We start from the raw sequence: 19,922 nt of genomic DNA, 5'->3' as shown, positions 1-19,922 counted from the left end.
ATGCTGGAAGAGAGGAGGGAGAGAGAAGATATGATAGAGATGTTTAAATATCTCAAAAGCATTTCAAGGGTATTAATGTACAGGAAGTGAGCTTTTTTCAACTGAAGGAAAACTCTGGAACGAGGGAGCATACGATGACGTTAAGAAGGAATAGGTTTTATCATTTCACAGAAAGGGTGGTGGAAGCGTGGAATGACTTCCCGGTGGAAGTTGTGGAGTAGAAGACTGTGTCAGAATTTAAGAAGGAATGGGATAAGCACATGGGATCACTTAGGAAAAGGAAGAGTTAGGGGTTACAGAGGATGGGCAGACTGGATGGGCCATTTGGCCTTTATCTACAGTCATGTTTCTATGCTTCTATAAATGGCAGATGAGATTTAATGTGAGCAAGCGCAAAGTGATGGATGTGGGAAACTAATGCAAGGTTCCACATTAGAAGTTACCGACCAGGATCTATGCATCATCATTGATACGTTGAAACCCTCTGCTCAGTATGAGCGGTGGCTAAGAAAGCAAATACAATATTAGGTATTATTAGGGAAGGAATGCAAAACAAAAATGAGGATGTTATAATGCCTTTGTATCGTTCCATGGTGCGACCGAACCTCGAATATTGTGTGCAGTTCTGGTCACCGCATCTCAAAAAAAGATATGGTGGAATTAGAAAAGGTACAGAGAAGGCCAACGAAAATGATCAAGGTGATGGGACGACTTTCCTATGAGGAAAGGCTAAAGCAGTTAGGGCTGTTCAGCTTGGAGACATGATAGAGGTCTATAAAATAATGAGTGGAATGTAACAGGTAGATGTGAAATCGCTTGTTTACTCTTTCTAAAAATACTAGGTCTAGGGGACATGCAATGAAGTTACAAAGTAGTAAATTTAAAATGAATCAGAGAAAATGTTTCTTCACTCAACGTATAATTAAACTCTGGAATTCGTTGTCAAGGAGAATGCAGTAAAGCAATTAGCTTAGCAGGGTTTAAAAAAAGGTTTGGATAGCTATCTAAAAGAAAAGTCCATAAGCCATTATTAAAATGGACTTGAAAACCCACTGCTTATTTCTAGGACAAGCAGCATAAAATGTATTCTACTGTCTTGGGATCTTGCCAGGTACTTGTGACCTGGATTGGCCACTGTTGGAAACAGGATGCTGGGTTTGATGGACCTTTGGTCTGTCCCAGTGTTGCAGTAGGAAAAAAAAAAACACACACACACACATCCAAAAGCTGTTATATGTGGGGATGCTTCTAAAATAATGGCAATAAAGTATTAAAAGTCTTCTGAAAATTGAGATTAAGTTCCTCAAGAGAGACTCTTAGGAAAATTAAAACACAGGATAGAGTGCAATGTCCCACTGTACACTGGACTAAATGGTCCATATTCTCAGTAGACAAAACCAAATTGTTAAAAAGCACCAATTCCAGTATAGATCTCTGGATCTTTTCACTTTTAGAAATGAACTGGAATTGAATGTGGACAAGTGCTAAGTGACATGCACAAGGAAAAATAATCTCATCTATGGCTCCCCAATGCTAGGTTTCTTATTAGCAATCACCACCCAGAAAAAGGATCTAGGCACCATCTTTGACAGAATATTGAAATCATTAGTTCAGTGTGTGCAACAGAGAGCTAGCTAGCTAGCTAGAAAACTCGTACTCACCTTGCTGATCTGGCTCAGCATTATGTGAAAGAAGAGCACTGATTGCTGGAAATGTAATACTGGACATAGCTGCTACAGCTCCGGCTGCCCACATCATCCTACAAAACAATTATCAATCCTCCTTAATTAGAATCAGAACTGAAACATGCATGTGCAGTTTTAGCTGAATTAGCTCTGGAGACAACCAGATCAGAAGTTGCAATAGCTATTACTGCAATAACATAAGAACAAACAAACATTTTAGCAAATGACTCTTCTAGATATGCGGCAGGTACTTATGGTCTCCTTAAGTTAGGTATTATAACCTCTATCTTATATTTACACTAGCTTGATATAGGATATCACAACCTCTGATACCAGAGATATGATATATATAAAGGACTGCCATCTAAGAAGGCCTGTCAAAACTGAATAGCTGACAGCTACCAGAACGCCACGTTTTGCATCTTGCCTTTGCTCCATGAGTTCCTTTTCTCCCTTGCTGTCCTGAAAAAGAAGTAGGAAGCTAAAAGCTTATGCCTTAGCTAGGAGGCCCTGGGCTCCCCAATAGCCATGCTACTCAACAGGGTCAGCACTATGATACAGGTCCACCCCTCATCTTCTCAGCTGGTTAACTGGCATAGACAGCGCATAGCACAATGTGATACAGAGTCCTAACATGAACAGACCATAAAAATAAAAACAAAAACATGAAGCTCACAAACAAAACAGCAATTACACATATGTAGTAGTAAGTCATTTATTTTACAGCCATGGTTAGTTTCAGTTTCCTATTTTGGTTTTCATGCCTCTTAATATAGAGGAAAAATGTAGTGATAGTTGGCTGAAAGCAAGAGACATGTGGTTCTTCCTGTACTTCACAAATGCTCTTTCCTAACACACAAAAAAAACACACAGCATTTTTTGTGGTTTTCGTTTTTTAACCTGTAAACAGGTGTTTTCCATAGACAGCAGGACTGACCAGGGATACACAACTGGGTGACATCATCTGATTACACCTGGGCAGAGAGTTCTCCCAGAGCTCAGAACTTGTGTCAGCTTTTTAGTGTGTGCAGGCCATCCCACATGCAGCCATCTCCTTAGCTCTTTGGTTCCATAACTCAAGAAAGGTGAGACAGATTGTGCATGAGTTATCCTGCAGTCTATGGAAAACGCTCATTACAGGTGAGAAACATGCTTTCTCCATCAATAAGCAAGACTGGGTCAGGTAAACAAGTGGGTGACTCCAAAGTCAGGCCCACTCAATTTTTTTTTTTTTTTATAAATTTTACACTCTTTAAACGATGAACATGTATTGGAAATACATTGAAAAATTTGAATACAATAATAAAGTAATTATTTAAAGAAAATAAGTCTTAAATCAAATTCTTCAATTCTTTAGACCACAAAATAGAATGGGGGGGGGGGGGGGGGGGTGATTTCAGGGATCAAAAAATAATTAGTAAAACTTTAAAGTAAATGGCATGGCCTATTTCCCCTTATATCACTTAATAATCAATCTGTTGTCTTTCATTTACTCTTTAGGTTTAACGGATAACTTTTTCATTTCTAAAAATGTTTTAAGATGTTGTGGCTCAAAAAATACATATTTATTACCCATATACTTAACCAAACATTTACAAGGATATGCCAGTAAATACGTTGCCCCTATAGCTCTGGTTTCTTCTCTAAAAGTCAAAACGTTTTCCTTCTATCTTGAGTAGTTTTGCTGGCATCCGGATATATCCAAATTCTTTGACCACAAAAAGTCTTTAAGGAATTTTTAAAGTATATTTTCATCACTGAGTTTAGGTCTTGCTCAAAGACAAATGAAACCAACAGAGTTCTACGTTGCTCTACTTCAGATAATGATTCTTCTAATAGTAATGAAACATCCAAAGGTTCTTGTGTATTTTGTTGATTAGAAGAAAAGTTCCTTGAGCGTGTCGACTTTTCACCACTAAATCCAGGTTCAGCTTGCGTAGGAATCGGTAAATAATAAGTTTTATTCAATAGGGGTATAGCTGAAGCTGGATATAATAGTATTTCCTGTAGATATTTTTTAAAAAGATCAGTAGAACTCATTCCATATACCAGGGGAAGTTCAATATTCTCAAATTCAAACGTCTGTTGAAATGTTCTATCTTCTTATGTATAATGCCTTTATCTGATATCAAAGTCTCAGAGGTAGCTTTTAAACTTTTCAGTTCTTCATGAATTTGATCAGTTTGTACTGCAGTTTCCTGCTTAGTTTTTTCTAAAGAAATTGTTAAAGAGTCAATTTTACTTACGAGTTGAGAGGTACCTTGAGCTGATTTTAGAACTACCTTATTTAATCCTTGTAATGCCTTCCATATTGCCTCAAGAGTAATCTCCTTGGGGGATAATTCCTCCAAGTTTGTTCCTCCAGCTTTCTGGGTGAGATTGATGCCATTCGAGGTCCGGTCATTTTCGACTTCCGATACGACCTGGGCCTCCTCTCTCTGCCCTGAAAACGCTGGACACGGAGGTCGATTATATTCTGGAGGCGATAAAGATGTTTCTAATCCCGAGAGGACCGTCGCTCCTCCTTCAGTCCTCTGCTTGGGCACACTCACTCCAACTACAGGGATGTGTTGTGTATCGATCTATCATCTGTTGGGACGGGGAAGAGGTTCTGTCCAATGGCGTTTGGCCCTTCACTATCCCCTTTCTTTTGGAATGCGGCATTTTAGGAAAGAGGAAATTTCTTAGAAGAAACGCCAGCAGAGAGCCTGGATCGATCAGCAAACACACTCAAGCCGCCATCTTGACTGCATTTTTTTTTTAAAGTGGACTACTAGACAAGGGCAGCTCTTGTTACAGACACATTGAACAACACAGTTTGACAGAACACAGAACCTATGTTTGAGGACTGGTCCAAGCAACAGTGGCATCAGAGCAGCAGTACCACAGTTTTGGTCAAGTCTGACTGCTGTCTAGAGAAGAACCAGTTTTTTTGTAACAGAACTGGATGCGGATGGACCATGCAGGTCTTTTTCTACCGTCATCTACTATGTTACTATGTAAGATACCAAACAAGATGTTCAAGTTCATTTACCTATTGGAATACCAACTCTGTTGGAGTCAAAGGAGACAACGAACTGGGTAGATCGACTAACCCCTTCAGTTCTTTTAAGACAGAGTCCTTTTGCAATCCAGATTGTAGAAAGACTTCTTGCATGGATTTTTAGGTAATTTTGGACAAAAGGTAGGGAGCACAATTTCCTCATTTGACAAGGAAAAATGTACCTTTGGTAAAAACTTAGGATGAGTATGTATAAGTATCTTACTGTGATGAAAATGAGTATTCAGCTAATAGGTGATCAAATTTTGAAGTTTACTTATTCTAGTTGAAGAATAGAAAAAGCACCTTGCAGGTAATATATACTTGAGTGAAGCAGAACCTTTGGATCAAATGGAAGTTTCATGAGAGATGTAAGAAATTACAGTGCTAATACAAAAAAACCCTCACTGTTCAAAAACAATGCGTAAACAATTAACTCTATAATCATGAAGAATTTTTTAGGAGGAAAAAGCCTCAACAGATTCTCTATCACCATTATATCTTGGGTAGTACTGGAGTTCTTAATGACATCACTGGAAAAAAACCTCCCAATATCACAGCAGTTAGAAAATAGAATGTTAGGTATTATTAGGAAAGGAATGGAAAACAAAAGTGAAGACATTATAATGCCTTTGTATCGGTCCATAGTGCGACCACACTTCAAATATTGTATTCAATTCTGGTCACCGCATCTCAAAAAAGATATAGTGGAATTAGAAAAAGTAAAGAGAAGGGCAACAAAAATGATAAAGAGGATGGGACGACTTCCCTATGAGGAAAAGCTGAAGCAGCTAGGGCTCTTCAGCTTGGAGAAAACACGTCTGAGGGGAGATATGATAGAGGTCTATAAAATAATGGAGTGGAGTGGAACGGGTAGATGTCAATTGTTTGTTTACTCTTTCTAAAAATACTAGGACTAGGGGGCATGAGATGAAGCTACAAAGTGGTAAATTTAAAATGAATCAGAGAAAATTTTTCTTCACTCACCGTGTAATTAAACTCTGGAATTTGTTGCCAGAGAATGTGGTAAAGGCGGTTAGCTTAGTGGGGTTTTAAAAAAAAGGTCTGGACAACTTCCTAAAGGAAAAGTCCATAGACCACTATTAAATTGACTTGGGGAAAATCCACTGCTATTTCTGGGATAAGCAGCATAAAACGTATTGAACTTTTTCAGGATCTTGCAAGTTATTTATGACCTGGATTGGCCACAGTTGGAAACAGGATGCTGGGCTTGATGGACCTTTGGTCTGTCCCAGTGTGGCAATACTTATGTACTTATGTAACACAAAAACTTAGCTTTAAAATGTTGGAGCCTCTCTGATCAGGATGGGCTTTGGCCAACAATGGGTTAGATTGAGAATCAAGAGTACATTTGCAGCCCGAACAGAGTGTATAGGTAGTGAAGAAAAATACTCAGCGCCCCAAATGGAGTTGTGACTATTAGAACACCAGATGGAGATCTCTTCCACTAAAGGCACAGGTACATCTGGCAGAAGGTTTTTCTTACCTCGACCACAGATTTTATCATCTGTGTTGGCAGCCCTAGGACAGAATCTAACACACTAAATTTCTATGCTGTTATGGCTAGCAATTTCAGATTTAGTCATAGAAGGGAAGCCTTGCTGCATTATCAGCAATGGAGCCTCTTGATGAAAAAGAACCAGTTCTGAAGAGGACACCACAGTGCTATGAAAACCATTTATGTCAGTCCTCTTGAATCTCATATAGGGTTTTTGCTATGAAAGGGATGGGAAGATAAATGTAAAGAGTGACCAAGCCACATTATGGACAGCACATCCTTAGCAGCCAATTCTGGGATGGATGTACTGAAAGAGAGGGTTTTGCATTTTCACTGCTGGCAAATAATTCTATTTGAGGCGCACCTGTCCCTGAAAAAGTTCTGAAGAATTTGATAGTGCAGAAGCCACTCATGATTGAAGAACCAAGCCTAATAACCCAGGATTTAAGTGACTTGAATTTGTATATAATTGGAAATTACAAAGTTCAAAATTTATGCTGCTTCTCTACATAAGCAAAGGCAACTCAGTTCTCCCTCTTGATGGCATAATTCAAATGAATAATCAAGTGCCATATTTTAACATCATGTGATCTTGGAAAAGATACAGGAACACTCGGGAGAAAAGTATAAGAACATAGAAATTGCCATATTAAAGGCAGGGGCATAGCCAGCAGTCCACTGGAGGGAGGGAGGAGAGGGCGGAGGAGTGGCCACTGCCAAAGCTGCCTCCTTCCCACATACTTCCTCAGGAGTGATGAAGTCAGTGGCATTCCTCTAGCTGCTGATGCCAGCACTCCCCAAGCATGCTCACTCCATGCATGAACTGAGCATGCTTGTAGAGTGCAAGAGTTGGTGCCTGGAGGCATGCCGCTGACTTCATCACTATTCAGGCAGTACGAGGAAAGGGGCAACTCAGGCAGCGGATTTATTTGGCTGGCGGGGCTTCAGCTATCCCACCAGCAACTGAACAGGTACTGCAGCTTTGGAGGGGACCTGAACTCAAAGTAGAGGGCCCAGGTCCCCAAGACCCCTTCCCTGTGGCTATGACTGTGATTAAAGGTCCAATATCTTCCTTTCTCCCACCCCCAGTTCCACCTCTCTCTCCCTCCTTCCCCTCTACCCCAGGCCCATTATCTCTCTCCTCTCTCTCCCACCCCTCCCTGAGTCTTTACTTCCTTCCCTCCACCCCCAGGTCTATTATCTCTCTCCTTCCCTCTAACATCTTGCCCCCTCTCCTCCTCCCTCCACTTCCCTCCCTCAGTTTGACATCTCTTCTTCCCTCTCACGGCCCTGCTTGCAGTTCTCTCTCAATCCCCCCCCCCCCCCCCCCACACACACACACACACGGTTTGACATTTCTCCCTCCCCTCCCAGACCTGCCCATGGTGCACTCAAAATGAAGAGTCTGGTTTGGTCAATATGAACTTCTTCATGTCATGAATTTTACATTGCCTTCTGGTGAGATCTTGAAATTCTTGGCATCTTAATTGATTCTAATTAATGCTCTGGTGAAAAACACTCTTTCAATTGAGACAGTTGAGGGCTAAGGGCAATTCGCTCAGTGTAGAGTGCGTCTGACACAGACCTACAGTTTGGGAGGACTGTGGCTCGTTCTTTTTTTCTCTGGTGCCAGGAGGAGGAGATGTTCCCTTACCTAAGTTGGGCTCTTTACCTGCAGTCACCTACAGTACTTCCCTCCCGGTGGTTGGCGGCCTTGCCTTGAGGGATCTCCTAGAAGGGAAGCTGAAACTGGTTTTGCAGTGCACCTTGAGGTGACTGTTTTGGAGCTGCAGGCTTTTATTTTTGGCCCTTTGGTGGCACAGGCCTGTTTACAGTGGCATCAGCAGTCCCTTTTCCCAGGGCAGTCCCCGAGCTGCCTGGATGGAGGCGGGCTTAGCCTGTCTGATGACCACTGTGCATGTCATTCTTAATGGTTCAGCCACAGGCATGTCATTGCTCTCCGCGAGGCGTCAGTTCTGGCTGCGGGCGTGGGTGGTGGTTGCCACTTCCAAGGCCTGCGTATTCGGGTTACCCCTTTGAAGCACATTTCTCTTTGGGAATGGCCTCAGCAATTTGGTTCAGGAGCTGGGTGAATGGGCCCCAGCATCTTCCAGAAGACGCTCCTTGTCCCTCTGCTCGCCTTGCGGACTCGGCAGGTGCCCTGCTTCGTGACGGCTCCATGTGTAGGTCTGGTTGTCAGACCTTTGACCAGAGGGCTCAGTCTCGGACCTAGCAATCTATCTGCCGGGGGACAGAGAGTCAGCATGGCACTCAGAGTGAATGGCTGCTGTCTCCCGGCAATACCAATGTAGCCAGGCCAGCTGGTCCGTCTGGGCCTACAGGGGGCCGCTTGAGGCCTTTCGAGACTTATGGTATACCTTTTCCGCAGCTGTGGCGCTGGTTATTCTGGGTGTTGGCTTCCAGTTGGAGTTCTCCCAGCCGGTAGCTCCTGTCTTCTTACAGTCTCCTTGTCAGGGGGTGCCTCTGGCAGCTCAGGGCAGAAGCTCAGTTGAGGCGCTTCTGGCCCTTCAGGCCATTGTTCCCGTCCCTCCCACTGAGTGCGGTCTGGTAGGTTCCCCTCCTATTTTGGAATTCCCAGGAAGACTGGAGCAGTGCAATCCAATCTGGATCTCAAGGGGTCCACCGGTGTCTGTTTTCAGATGGTGACCCTGAGGTCTGTGCTCCCGTCCGTTTGGAGCGAGAGTTCTCTCTGCTCTTGAGACTAAGGAGGCGTAATTACCTTCCCCTCTGTGGGCTGCTTCTCAGTTCTTTTTCAGTTCCGGTCCTGGCCATTTGACCTCCCCTCGAGCCCGGGGACTTTTCCTAGGTCATGCACATAGCAGTCCTTCTGCGGAGACGGAGGTTTTGTTTCCTCTTGCACTTGGACAGCTGGCTAATCCGGGCCTCCTCTTGTCAAGCCTGTGTGAAGGCCCTTTCAACAATGGTTTGCCTCCTGTTTTGTTTTCATTTCTGGTTTAGGTGGTGTTCTTTTGGTTTCCCTGTGAGCTTGAGTGTTTCTAACAGAGGGCAGCACTTTGTTACCCATCGGATTCTTTGCTCCTGTTTCATTCTCAGCTTCCAGCCTGGGATTTCGTGCAGGTCCTTGGTTCTGTGGCAGCGGCCCTGGAAGTGGTACTCCTACACTCTGAAGCAACCAATTCATAGGGCCCTGTTCAGTCACTGGTCTCCGGTTGCAAAGGGTTACAGCTTCCGGCTTCTTTGCCCCTGGTGGTCAGACAGAGTTGAGGCGGTTGAGGCTTCCCCAGTCGTTGATCCTAGGGAGGCTCTTCCTGCTCCTGCCTTGGGAAGTGGGGTCTACGGAGGACAGTTTCTTGGGCTGGGGGCCCTTTGCTGTGGTCTCCTGGCACAAGACTCTTGGTCTCCAGTAGAGGCACATTGGCCCCTTTCCTCTGGAGTTGTGAGTGGTGCGCTAAGCTCTGGAAGCTTTTGCCCCGTTGTTGGGAATGCTTTGGTGTGGGCCTTTTCGGACATTGCTATGGCTCTGACCTCTTCTACTAGCTGGGGGGGGGGGGAGAGACTCCTAGCAGTCGGCTGGCTCGGGAGCCCAGTTGGTTTTTGGCTGGGACAGAGACACCTGTTGCGCCTTTCAGCTGTTTGAGGGGTTCCTCACATGGGGGACCGACATTCTTAGCAGGCACGCTCTGATTTCCAGCGAGTGGGAGCTGTTGGTCAAGCCATTACAGCTGGTGATTTGTTGATGGGGCTTAGTTTTCTTGGCCTATTCCTATGTCACGGTTCCTCAATTCTTCGGCCGTCACAAGGAAGAGGACTCTCGGGGTCTAGACGCCCTGCTGCGTTTGTGTCTGAGCGAGGGACTTCCGTACGCCTTCCTCGGGCCGAAGTTAGGCCAGGCGTGGGGGAGAGTGGCAGTCCTTCGGGATACAGTTCTCCAGCCTGGACATGGCTCCAGTGCTGTGCAGATCTGGTGAAGCTCCTAGTTGGGGAGCTACTGTGATTCCCTCAGTTTTGATGTTTCTTCTGTCAGGGCCTGGTGGTCATGGAGGATTCTTCTCCCTTTGGTCTTTCGGCCTGGCCCTTGAGAGGGCTCGGCTGAGGAAGAAGGATTAGTGGATTCAGTCGTGGCTTCTCTGCTGCAGATCTTCTTCCTTGGCGCCGGCCAGTTATTTGCTTCCTCCCTGGCCATTTCCTGGCATTTGTGCAGGAGGGTGTATCTAGGGCTAGCACTGGGATCCTTGTGGGTTCCAGTGGCAGCCCTGGATTGCTTTCAGGGTCATTGGCAGACCTCTTCTTTAGCGGCTCGTCCGGTTGTGATTCGTTTTCAGAGGTGTGGGTCACTTACGCTGCCGATGGTGGCCAGCGTTTCGCTGCTTCTTCAGGGTCTCAGGCTGCAAATAGAGTACTCGCACAACTCTCTTCTGCGAGTACTCTATTTGCAGCCTGAGACCCTGAAGAATCAGCGAAACGCTGGTCAACGTCGGCTCAGGGCAGCTTTTGAGGGACTGCATAGCGGGAGCAGGACTGACATTGAACAGAGATAAGTGAACCAGTTATTTATGGATGTTCCTTTGAGATCGTAGTGTAACGTTCAATGCATTGAAGATTGATTTATCAATATTAAAAAATTTCAAAAAAACCAAAAAGACTAAAATAGCTCTTTGAGGCTTTTTCCCTGATTGTTATTTCATATTTTGTGGATTTGTTCACGATTTTGAATTTTGATTTGTATCCACACCACATATTGTTATTTAGCATGAGACTACTGCCATATACCAGGCAGAATAAGGCCACATCAACAGTAGGACGAGCAATTGTGGATGAAGGCCATTTCTAACATTTAATAATGTATTTAACAAAAATTAGCATAACATGACCATGTGCAAACTTTCTGACCCAATGAAGGAAACCAGGCATCATGAAGTTTTACACATCTTGCTTCAATATCATTTCTTCTTTATTTCAAATTCTAAGAACATTCTAAATTAAATAGGCAAACACCTATTGGGAAATAAGCAGAAGGCTGCTCTTATGGAGAATAGAAAGCCCATGGGCTCTTCATTTTGTGGAAAGTATGCTAACTTGTTTTAATATTCTCCTCACTTTGTCAATTCCAGCTGCTCCAGTATAGAGGAGTCAGAGTACCATTCGCAATACAAAATGTATTTCGGGATGAATCAAATACAAATATTCAGTATAGTCCTAGTCTTGTATGGGCCAAAAGGTTGTATATCAGGTCAAAGAATAAAACTTTCATAATCTATCTACTAGAACAAAGTATTTTAAAATAGTGTTTCTGGAAAACGACACTCAAATTTTAATACAATACACGCGCTATAAATTATTTATTTATTACATTTGTACCCCGCGCTTTCCCACACACAGCAGGTTCAATGCGGCTTACATAGTAAATAGAATTATAAAGTATTGTAAGGAGAATATTACAAACTGAAATAAACATAGTAATAGTAAGGTTTGAGAATATGTGAAATGAACATGGAATGATAAACAAGGCAAGATAGGCAAAAGGAAAGAGATTGGGATGGGTATGGTGTAGGGAAGATGGAGATGAGAAGACTGGAGATGAGTATAAGGAGTTTGGGAGACAATGAGGCATATTTTCAAAGCACTTAGCCTTCCAAAGTTCCATAGGTTTCTATGGAACTTTGGAAGGCTAAGTGCTTTGAAAATATGCCTCATGGTTTCAGGTATAATCATCTTCAGAGCAGGAGTTATGTGGGTGGGTTTATAAGGTTAAGTTTGATAAGCTTGCTTGAAGAGATGTATCTAACATTTTCCTGAAGGGTAGATAACTGTTAATTGTTCGGATTATCACCAACATAGGTTATTTCACAATTTTTTGATGTTGTTAATGAGCTTCTGTGATGGAGAAAAAATATAGGATCTGTCCTACACTGCAACAGGTTATCCTAACATTTTACTGAGCAGTATGAAAAAGAATGAAGCTACATTCATTTGTACGTCAAAAGGTAAATGCACTTACCAAGCCTGAGAACCAAAGCCGTACCAAGCCAGTTGGAACATCTGGAAACCAAGGCCAAGGAGAACGGTATTTTTACTCCCTATTGTTCTCATGAGGATACTGAGAAATAAAGTCTGCAAGGATGAAAACAAAAATGTCCAGCTACAGTGGTTAAGTACATTTATTTTCTGCTCATATTATAATACTGGTTTCTTGTGAAATTACACTAAAAAAAAAAAAATCATGGTCTCTCATTTTTTACCCATCCAATTGGCTTTTAAGTCCACTCCAGATAGAAGGTGTAAAGTATGGTCACAACCTGCCTTTAGTGAAATACAGGTCAAAAAGGCTTAAGGCTGTTAGCAAGGCCTGAAAAATCATAAGACCATCTCGGACTCAAATAAACTGAAAAACAGATTGCACAGTATTGCTGAAATAAAGTGCAATAAGGTGTTGTAACAGATTAAGCATTACTGAAACTTGGCAAGTGTACAGAATGATGAACCAACAGCTGAAATGCCAAGTTGGACAGAGCAAAACGAGAAATTTGCGGTTATGGCATTTTGCCAGATGAGATGACTAGTTGGCCAGGTGCAGAAAGAAAAACAGGGGGGCCAAGCGAAACTTTGGTGGTCAGATGTATCAGGTGACCAAAAGTACAAATTCATTGTGGTCTGAGTAATGATCTAATAATTATTTGCACTCCCAACGTTCCAATGTCTCTGGCTGCGTTCCTAACACTGGAACGTTGGAGGAGCAGCTTCAGCCCTTTGCCACGCCCCCCCCCCCCCCCGAGGTAGCCACCGCTCCCCCCTCCCAGGGTGCAGCCGCTCCCCCCCTCAGGTCGCCGCAGCCACTGCCCCCCCCTCCACCCGACGTCAGCTGCCATTTCCGGCCACTGCTGCTTCTCCTATTGAGCAGCAGCGGCCGGTACAAAAACAAAAAGAGAAAACTTCCAAAATGTGTTTAAAAAGGAAGCACGGCAATGCAGGCAGCCATCAGGCATTGGCTGTCAGCTCTGCAGCCGCTCCTCTTGCCTCTCACGTCGCTGGCTCACTGCGCTCCTCCGGGGTTCTACTCCAGGGGCAGCGACGTCAGAGGCGAGAGGAGCTGCTGCAGAGCTGACAGCCAATGCCTGATGGCTGCCTGCAGTGCCGTGCTTCTTTTTAAAAATATTTTTGGGAGTTTTCTCTTTTTGTTTTTGTACCGGCCGCTGCTGCTCAACAGGAGAAGCAGCAGTGGCCGGAAATGGCAGCTGACGTCGGACGGAGGGGGGAGCGGCTGCGACCTCGTGGGGGGGGGGGGGGCGCGACCTCGTGGGGGGGTGGAGGGGGTCGTGGTGGCGAAGGCGGGGCCTGAGACCAGGGAGGGGGAGGGGATCCTGAGACCAGAGAGGGAGGGAGGGGGGAGGAATCTCTGTCACACACACACACTCTCTCTCTCACAGTGTCTTTCTCTCACTCTCATACACTCTCTACCACACACTCTATGTCTCACATTGTTATCACATTCACTCTCTATGTGTCACACAGTCACTCTCAAACACTCTCTCGATCTCATACACTCTCGGTCTCATAGAGAGTCTGTGTATCGCACACATGCTCTCTCACACTATCTGTCTCACACACTCTCTCTCATACACACTATATCTGTGTGAAACACACACTCTCACACTCACTGTGGCTCACATATGCACTCACACATTCACTCTCTCTCTCTCACACACACACACACACATTCACTCTCACACACACACATTCACTCTCACACACACACACACACATTCACTCTCTCTCACACACACTCACTCTCTCACACACACACACTCACCAGGGGCGTAGCCACGGGTGGGCCTGGGTGGGCCCAGGCCCACCCATTTCCACCCAAGGCCCACCCAAAAATAGTGGATCACAACCGCAACCGCAGCTTCAGGTGAGTCCTCTTTTCCCTCCTCACCCCCACCCCAAAGCATCTGGTCGCCGACTGGCAGCGTTTCAGACCCACTCTGGACCCTTCCCTCTGTTGCTGCTGAGATGAATCTCTTTCCCCTGCCTCACCCCTGCCGTAAGCATCTGGTTTAAATTAAGGGCGGGGCCAGCAGTGATTCGCTGAGCACTCCGGAGCCTTCCCTATGCCACGATCTGCCCTGGAAACAGGAAATTGTGCTGAAGAGAGCTGATCTTGCGGAGGGAAGGCTCAGGAGCAGGTCTCTTCATCTGTGATCAGCGAAGCGATAGTGAGGGAGGAAAACGGAGTGAGTGGCTGTACCTGTAGGGTGGGAGAGGGACAGGCTGGGAGACAGTGGCTTCACCTGCATGGGGGTGGGAGGTGGGGGCTTGAGGCCATAGGGAAGGGATTGGAGAGAGGTTCTGGACCTTCAAAAGAGGGGGGGGGTTGGCTGGAGAAAAGGAAGAGAGATTCTGGACCTGCAAAAAGGTGGGGGAGATGGCTGGCTGGAGGGAAGGGAGAGAGGTTTGGGACCTGCAAAGGGAGAGGTTGCTGGCTGGAGGGAAGGGAGAGAGTTTTGGATCTGCAAAGGGGGGTGGTGGCTAGCTGGAAGGAAGGGAGGTTGCTGGTGGCTGGCTGGCTGGAGGCAAGGGAAAAAGACAAGGGAGAGAGGTGCTGGACCTGAAAGGGGGGAGGAAGATGCAGGGAAGGATGAGAGGTGCTGGACCTGTAAGGGAGAGAGGCTGGAGGAAAGGAAGAGAGTTGTTAGACCTGCAAGGGGGGCAGGCTGGAAGGAAGGGAGAGAGGTGCTGGACCTGTGGGGGGGGGGGTGCTAGAAGCTGGAGGGAAGGCCTGCAGGGGAGGCTTGAGGGAAGGGAGAGAGGTGCTGTACCAGGAGGAGAGATTAGAGGGAAGGGAGAGAGATGGCGCCGGGAATAGAAAGGCTATGCTGGACACTGGGCGGGAGGGCTATATGGTCACAGGGGAGAAATACTAGACATAGGGGACAATAGGAACTCAAAAGGGAGATACTGGGCATGTGAGGGCATAGGGACACAAGGGGTGATGCTGGACACAGGGGTAGGGGATAGAAGGGTGGTGATGGATGCAGGAATTTGAACATAGTGGAGATACTGGACAAGGAACTATAGGGACACAGAGATGGGAGATGGATGGACATGGAGAGAGAAGAAATGACAGACAGGAGACCCTGGTAAGTGAATTATGACAGAAGAAAGCAGAAACCAGAGACTAGAACCAAGCTGATTTGAAAAATAAAATAACCAGACATCAAAAGGTAGAAAAAAAATCATTTTTTCTTCAATTTTGTGATTAGAATATGTCACATTTGGAATGTACATCTTGCCAGAGCTGGTGTTAGACATGGCTGGAGCCTAGGCCATAAATTTGGGAGGGAACCCCAAAGCCCATCACCAGACTGCACTGCCTTCAGCTTCCATCATGCTTGTGGCTCTCTCTGGCCAGGGGACCAAGAGCAATTGCTCTAGTTGCACTCCAACACCATCCCTGGCAAGTACTATGCTTATATTTTGCACAGGAGGAAATGCATTTCTTTCTGTATCTCTGGTATTGTATTACATGCAAGGTTTGGCTTTTTGGGGTTTTGGTTATATTTATGTTTATACTTTTTAATCAATTATTCTATATTTGGCATTTTTATTCCGTGTGTGTGAGCGAGTATTCTGTTAGCATGAATTTTCTATGTAGCCTTCTGTAGTAAGTTTGGTTTGTTTAGTTTTCCCAATAGATGTATTGATATTTTACGGCCCCACTGTATTATGTAGGGCAATGCCTTTTTCATAGGTAGGATCCTTCTTTTGGAAGTTAGTGCTGGCATTGTAGATTTTGTTTTAAAGATTGTTTTATTTACTATATGGTGGCTGTTGAGATTACGGTGAGTTTTATGGGGAAATGTCCTAACTCTGCTCTTTACCCATTGGGGGAGGGACAGGGGGTTCTGTGGATGCAAAATTTATTTGCCTTTAATACTAGACTATACTTTCTGGGATCATTTCTATAGCGTGTAACTGGAAAGATATGTTGAAAAGTGTTTGGTCTTGCTATACAGGCTAAGTATGTGTGTTAGGGAACCGAGGCTCAATGGAGGTGGAAGAGTGCATGCAATCTCTTGTACTTCCCCCTGAAGCCTGCACTGCTACCATTATTGAAGTTATTGGGAGTGGGATAGAGCTGGAGCATGGGATGGGGTATCAGGTGGCAAGTTTTTCAATTTCAAAAAAGTTGGCAACCCTGGTGCCCACCCATCTGACCTGTTGGCCCACCCAAAAATTGCTTTCTGGCTACGCCACTGACACTCACACATTCACTCTCTCTCTCTCTCTCACACACACACACTCACTCTCTCTCTCAAACATACACACTCTGAGGAAAACCTTGCTAGCGCCCGTTTCATTTGTGCCAGAAACGGGCCTTTTTTTAACTAGTTTCTACATAATTTGCAATAAGTGACTAATAACTGATAATGAAAAAGATAGGACAAAATTAAGTATATAAGATGACTGCTTGACCAATGCCAGAGAGTTTACAGTAGAGATGAAACATGATTGAATCACTTGCTGTACCTCTCTATGAGAAATAATTAATGACCTATGATCCAATAATGATTTATTTTGGTGAGTACCAATAAAGCTATTTATTTTATTTCTCATATCTACTGTTTTCCGTTGATTTACTTATTATCTCCTATAGTCCTTCAGAGTTAGTGCACAACTCTGTTGCATAAGGGAGTCTGGTTAAACGAGGGAAAATTTACTAGAAGCAGCCTTGGAGTTATTTCATCATTCTCACATATCAGTGGCCTTACCACTATATTGGGAGTGACAGATAACCCCAAAACTTATCAAAGGTTAAGGTTTGTTTGCAATCTGAGGTAAAATCTCACCAGGATAGGCAAGGGTTTGGGGAAAAATGTTGGTAGGATGATTAACCGATTATAACGGAACTTAACCGATTATAACGGAACTCTGATACTATCAAATCATAGTTATTTGATGCTAGGGTCCACCTTAGGAGTCAGCACTCAAGAAAAAGATATAGGTGTCATTGTAGACAATACGATAAAATCTTATGCCCAGTATATGGCAGCAGCCAAAAAAGCAAACAGGATGCTAGGAATTATTAGGAAAGGGATTCAAAATAAGATCAAGAATATTATAATGCCTCTATATTGCTCCATGGTGCAACCTCACCTTGAGTATTCTGGTTGTTGTATTTCAAAAAAGATATAGCGAGATTAGCAAAGGTTTAAAGAAGAGCGACCAAAATGATAGATGATGGAACACCTCTCATATGAGGAAAGGCTAAAGGGGGTAGGGCTCTTCAACTTGGAAGAGGCGGCTGACGGGAGATATGACTGAGGTCTATAAAATCCTGAATGGTGTAGAACGGGTAGAAGTGAATTGATTTTTTACTCTTTCAAAAAGTACAAAGACCAAGGGACACAATGAAATTACATGGAAATACTCTTAAAACAAATAGGAGGAAATATGTTTTCACTCAAAGAATAGTTAAGCTCTGGAACTTGCTGCCCGAGGATGTGATAACAGCCGTTAGTGTTTCTGGGTTTAAAAAAAAGATTTGGACAAGTTCCTGGAGGAAAAGTCCATAGTCTGTTATTGAGATGGACATGGGAGAAGTCACTGCCTGCTCTGGAATTGGTAGCATGGAATGTTGCTACTAACTGGATTTCTGCTAGGTACTTGTGACCTGATTGGCCACCATTGGAAGAAGAATACTGGGCTAGATGGACCATTGGTCTGACCCAGTATGGCTATTCTTAACTTCGGAAGGAACTTGGGATGTATGCGGAGAGCTACTCTATTATGGTGAGACTTAGTGTAAGGTGGATCCGCTACTAGAACCTGAAGCCCAGCTAAAGTGACCACCACCAAAACTACAACTTTCCAGGTCAAGTACTTCAGATGACAGGAATCAAGCAGCTCAAAAGAAGCTTTCATCAGCTGGGTGAGGACAATGTTGAGATCCCATGACAGCTGGAGATCTGACAAGGGGGTTTTGTTAATAACAAAGCTCGCATGAAACAAACAAATAGAGGCTGTAAAGAGATTGGCTTACTTCCTACACGGTGACAAGCACTAATTGCACTTAGATGAACCCTTACAGAGTTGGCTTTCAAACCAGACTCAGAATTGCAGGAAGTATTCAAGCAGTTTTTGTGTAGGGCAGGAGAGGAATCTAAGACCTTGCCCTCACACCAGACAGCAAAACTCCTGCACTTAAATGAGTAATACTTCTTAGTGAGCCAACAAGATGTGGGAGACTCCCACCAGCAAATCTAAGGATTCAAATTTATGCTCTCAATATCCAAGCCATGAGGGCCAGGGATTGGAGGTTGGGATGAAGAAGAGATCCTTCGTTCTGTGTGATCAGGATTGGAAAATATTCCAATCTCCATGGATCTTTGGAGGACAACTCCAGAAAAAGAAAGCAGATCTGCATCAGCCAGTAAGGTGCAATTAGGATCATAGTTCCCTGGTCCTGCTTGAGTTTCAAGTCTTTTCTATGAGAGGTATTAGAGGGTACACATACAGGTCCCTCCCCCCAACATAGGAGAAAGGCATCTGAAACTAGTCTGCTGTGTGACCTGAGCCTGCCACAGAACTGGAGGACTTTGTTGTTGAGATGAGTAGGGGATGCCCCACTCTAAGAAGATCTTGCAGATTATGTCCATGTTGACAGACCATCTGTGCAGTTTGCAAAACCCTGCTCAGTCTGTCAACCAGGCAGTTGTACTTTCCTGGTAGTATGTGGATCAGAGGACCATTCTGTAAAGGAGGTCCCACTGGCACATTCTCACTGCTTCCTGACACTGAGGGTAGGATCATGTACCTCCCTGCTTGCTTATATAGAACATTGTAAGCTGGTTGTCTATTTGAATGAGAATAATTTGGTTCTGTAGCCGATCTCTGAACACCTTTAGAGTGTTCCAAATGGTCCTCAGTTTGAGGAGGTTGATATGGATATCTGTTTCCTGAGCACACCAAGTTCTCTGGGTGTGAAGCCAATCCACAGGTGCTCCCCATCCTAGGCTGGATGCATCCATTGTTAGTACCTTCTGAGGAGGTGGAATTTGGAATGGTAGCCCCACAATCAAATCTGTTCAAATTGTCCACCAGAGAAGGGCACGTGTCAACTCTGGGGTAATGTGGATGACATCAGCTAGATTCCCAGCTGCCCGAGACCACTGGAAAGCTCGAGTCCACTGGGCCTCTCTCAAATGGAGACATGTCAAGGGAGGCCATGTGGCCCATCAATCTCATCATTTGCTGAGCTGTGACCTGCTTGCTGCTTCAGACTTGTAAAGTGAGTGTTAAGGCCTGTGCTCTCACTTGTGGAAGAAAAGCCCGAGCTTGCAATGTATTGAGCAGGGCTCTTATCTACTCCAATCACTGGACCGGGAAAAGGTGGAACTCCAACACCCAGTTAGGCGCATTGACCGATGCCCCTGCTGTGATGTTCTCTTGACAAGTCAATTGTCCAAATAAACAAATATACTGTCAGTTTCTGCAAATAAACCACAATCACCACTAGACACTTTGTGAATATCTTGGGAGCTGATGTGAGGCCAAATATCAGAACGTGGTACTCGTAGTAGTGTTTCCCTATCTGGAATCTGAGATACTTCCTGTGACTGGGAAGTAATGCAATGTGGGTATAGGCATTGTTCAGGAAGTCAAGTTTAGGCTCTTAGGTAGAAAGCTGAAATCCAAA

General features: G+C 44.6%; 1 protein-coding gene across 1 annotated transcript in view; it reads right to left on the bottom strand.

Annotated features, from left to right (window-relative positions):
- LOC115463265 (hippocampus abundant transcript-like protein 1) overlaps window positions 1-19,922 on the bottom strand; it is a 131,576-nt gene that overhangs the window by 37,316 nt on the left and 74,338 nt on the right. The window contains exons 9-10 of the mRNA XM_030193619.1: window positions 12,225-12,337; window positions 1,662-1,759 (exon numbers count right to left, since the gene is read on the bottom strand). Of these exons, the coding sequence (XP_030049479.1) occupies window positions 1,662-1,759; window positions 12,225-12,337 (211 nt within the window). The remainder of the gene's footprint in view (window positions 1-1,661; window positions 1,760-12,224; window positions 12,338-19,922) is intronic.

Source organism: Microcaecilia unicolor, chromosome 2 (assembly GCF_901765095.1).
Source record: "Microcaecilia unicolor chromosome 2, aMicUni1.1, whole genome shotgun sequence".
In the NCBI taxonomy this organism is placed as follows: domain Eukaryota; kingdom Metazoa; phylum Chordata; class Amphibia; order Gymnophiona; family Siphonopidae; genus Microcaecilia; species Microcaecilia unicolor.
Note: the sequence above shows the minus strand (reverse complement) of the source record. Positions and strands in the feature narration are given on the sequence as shown.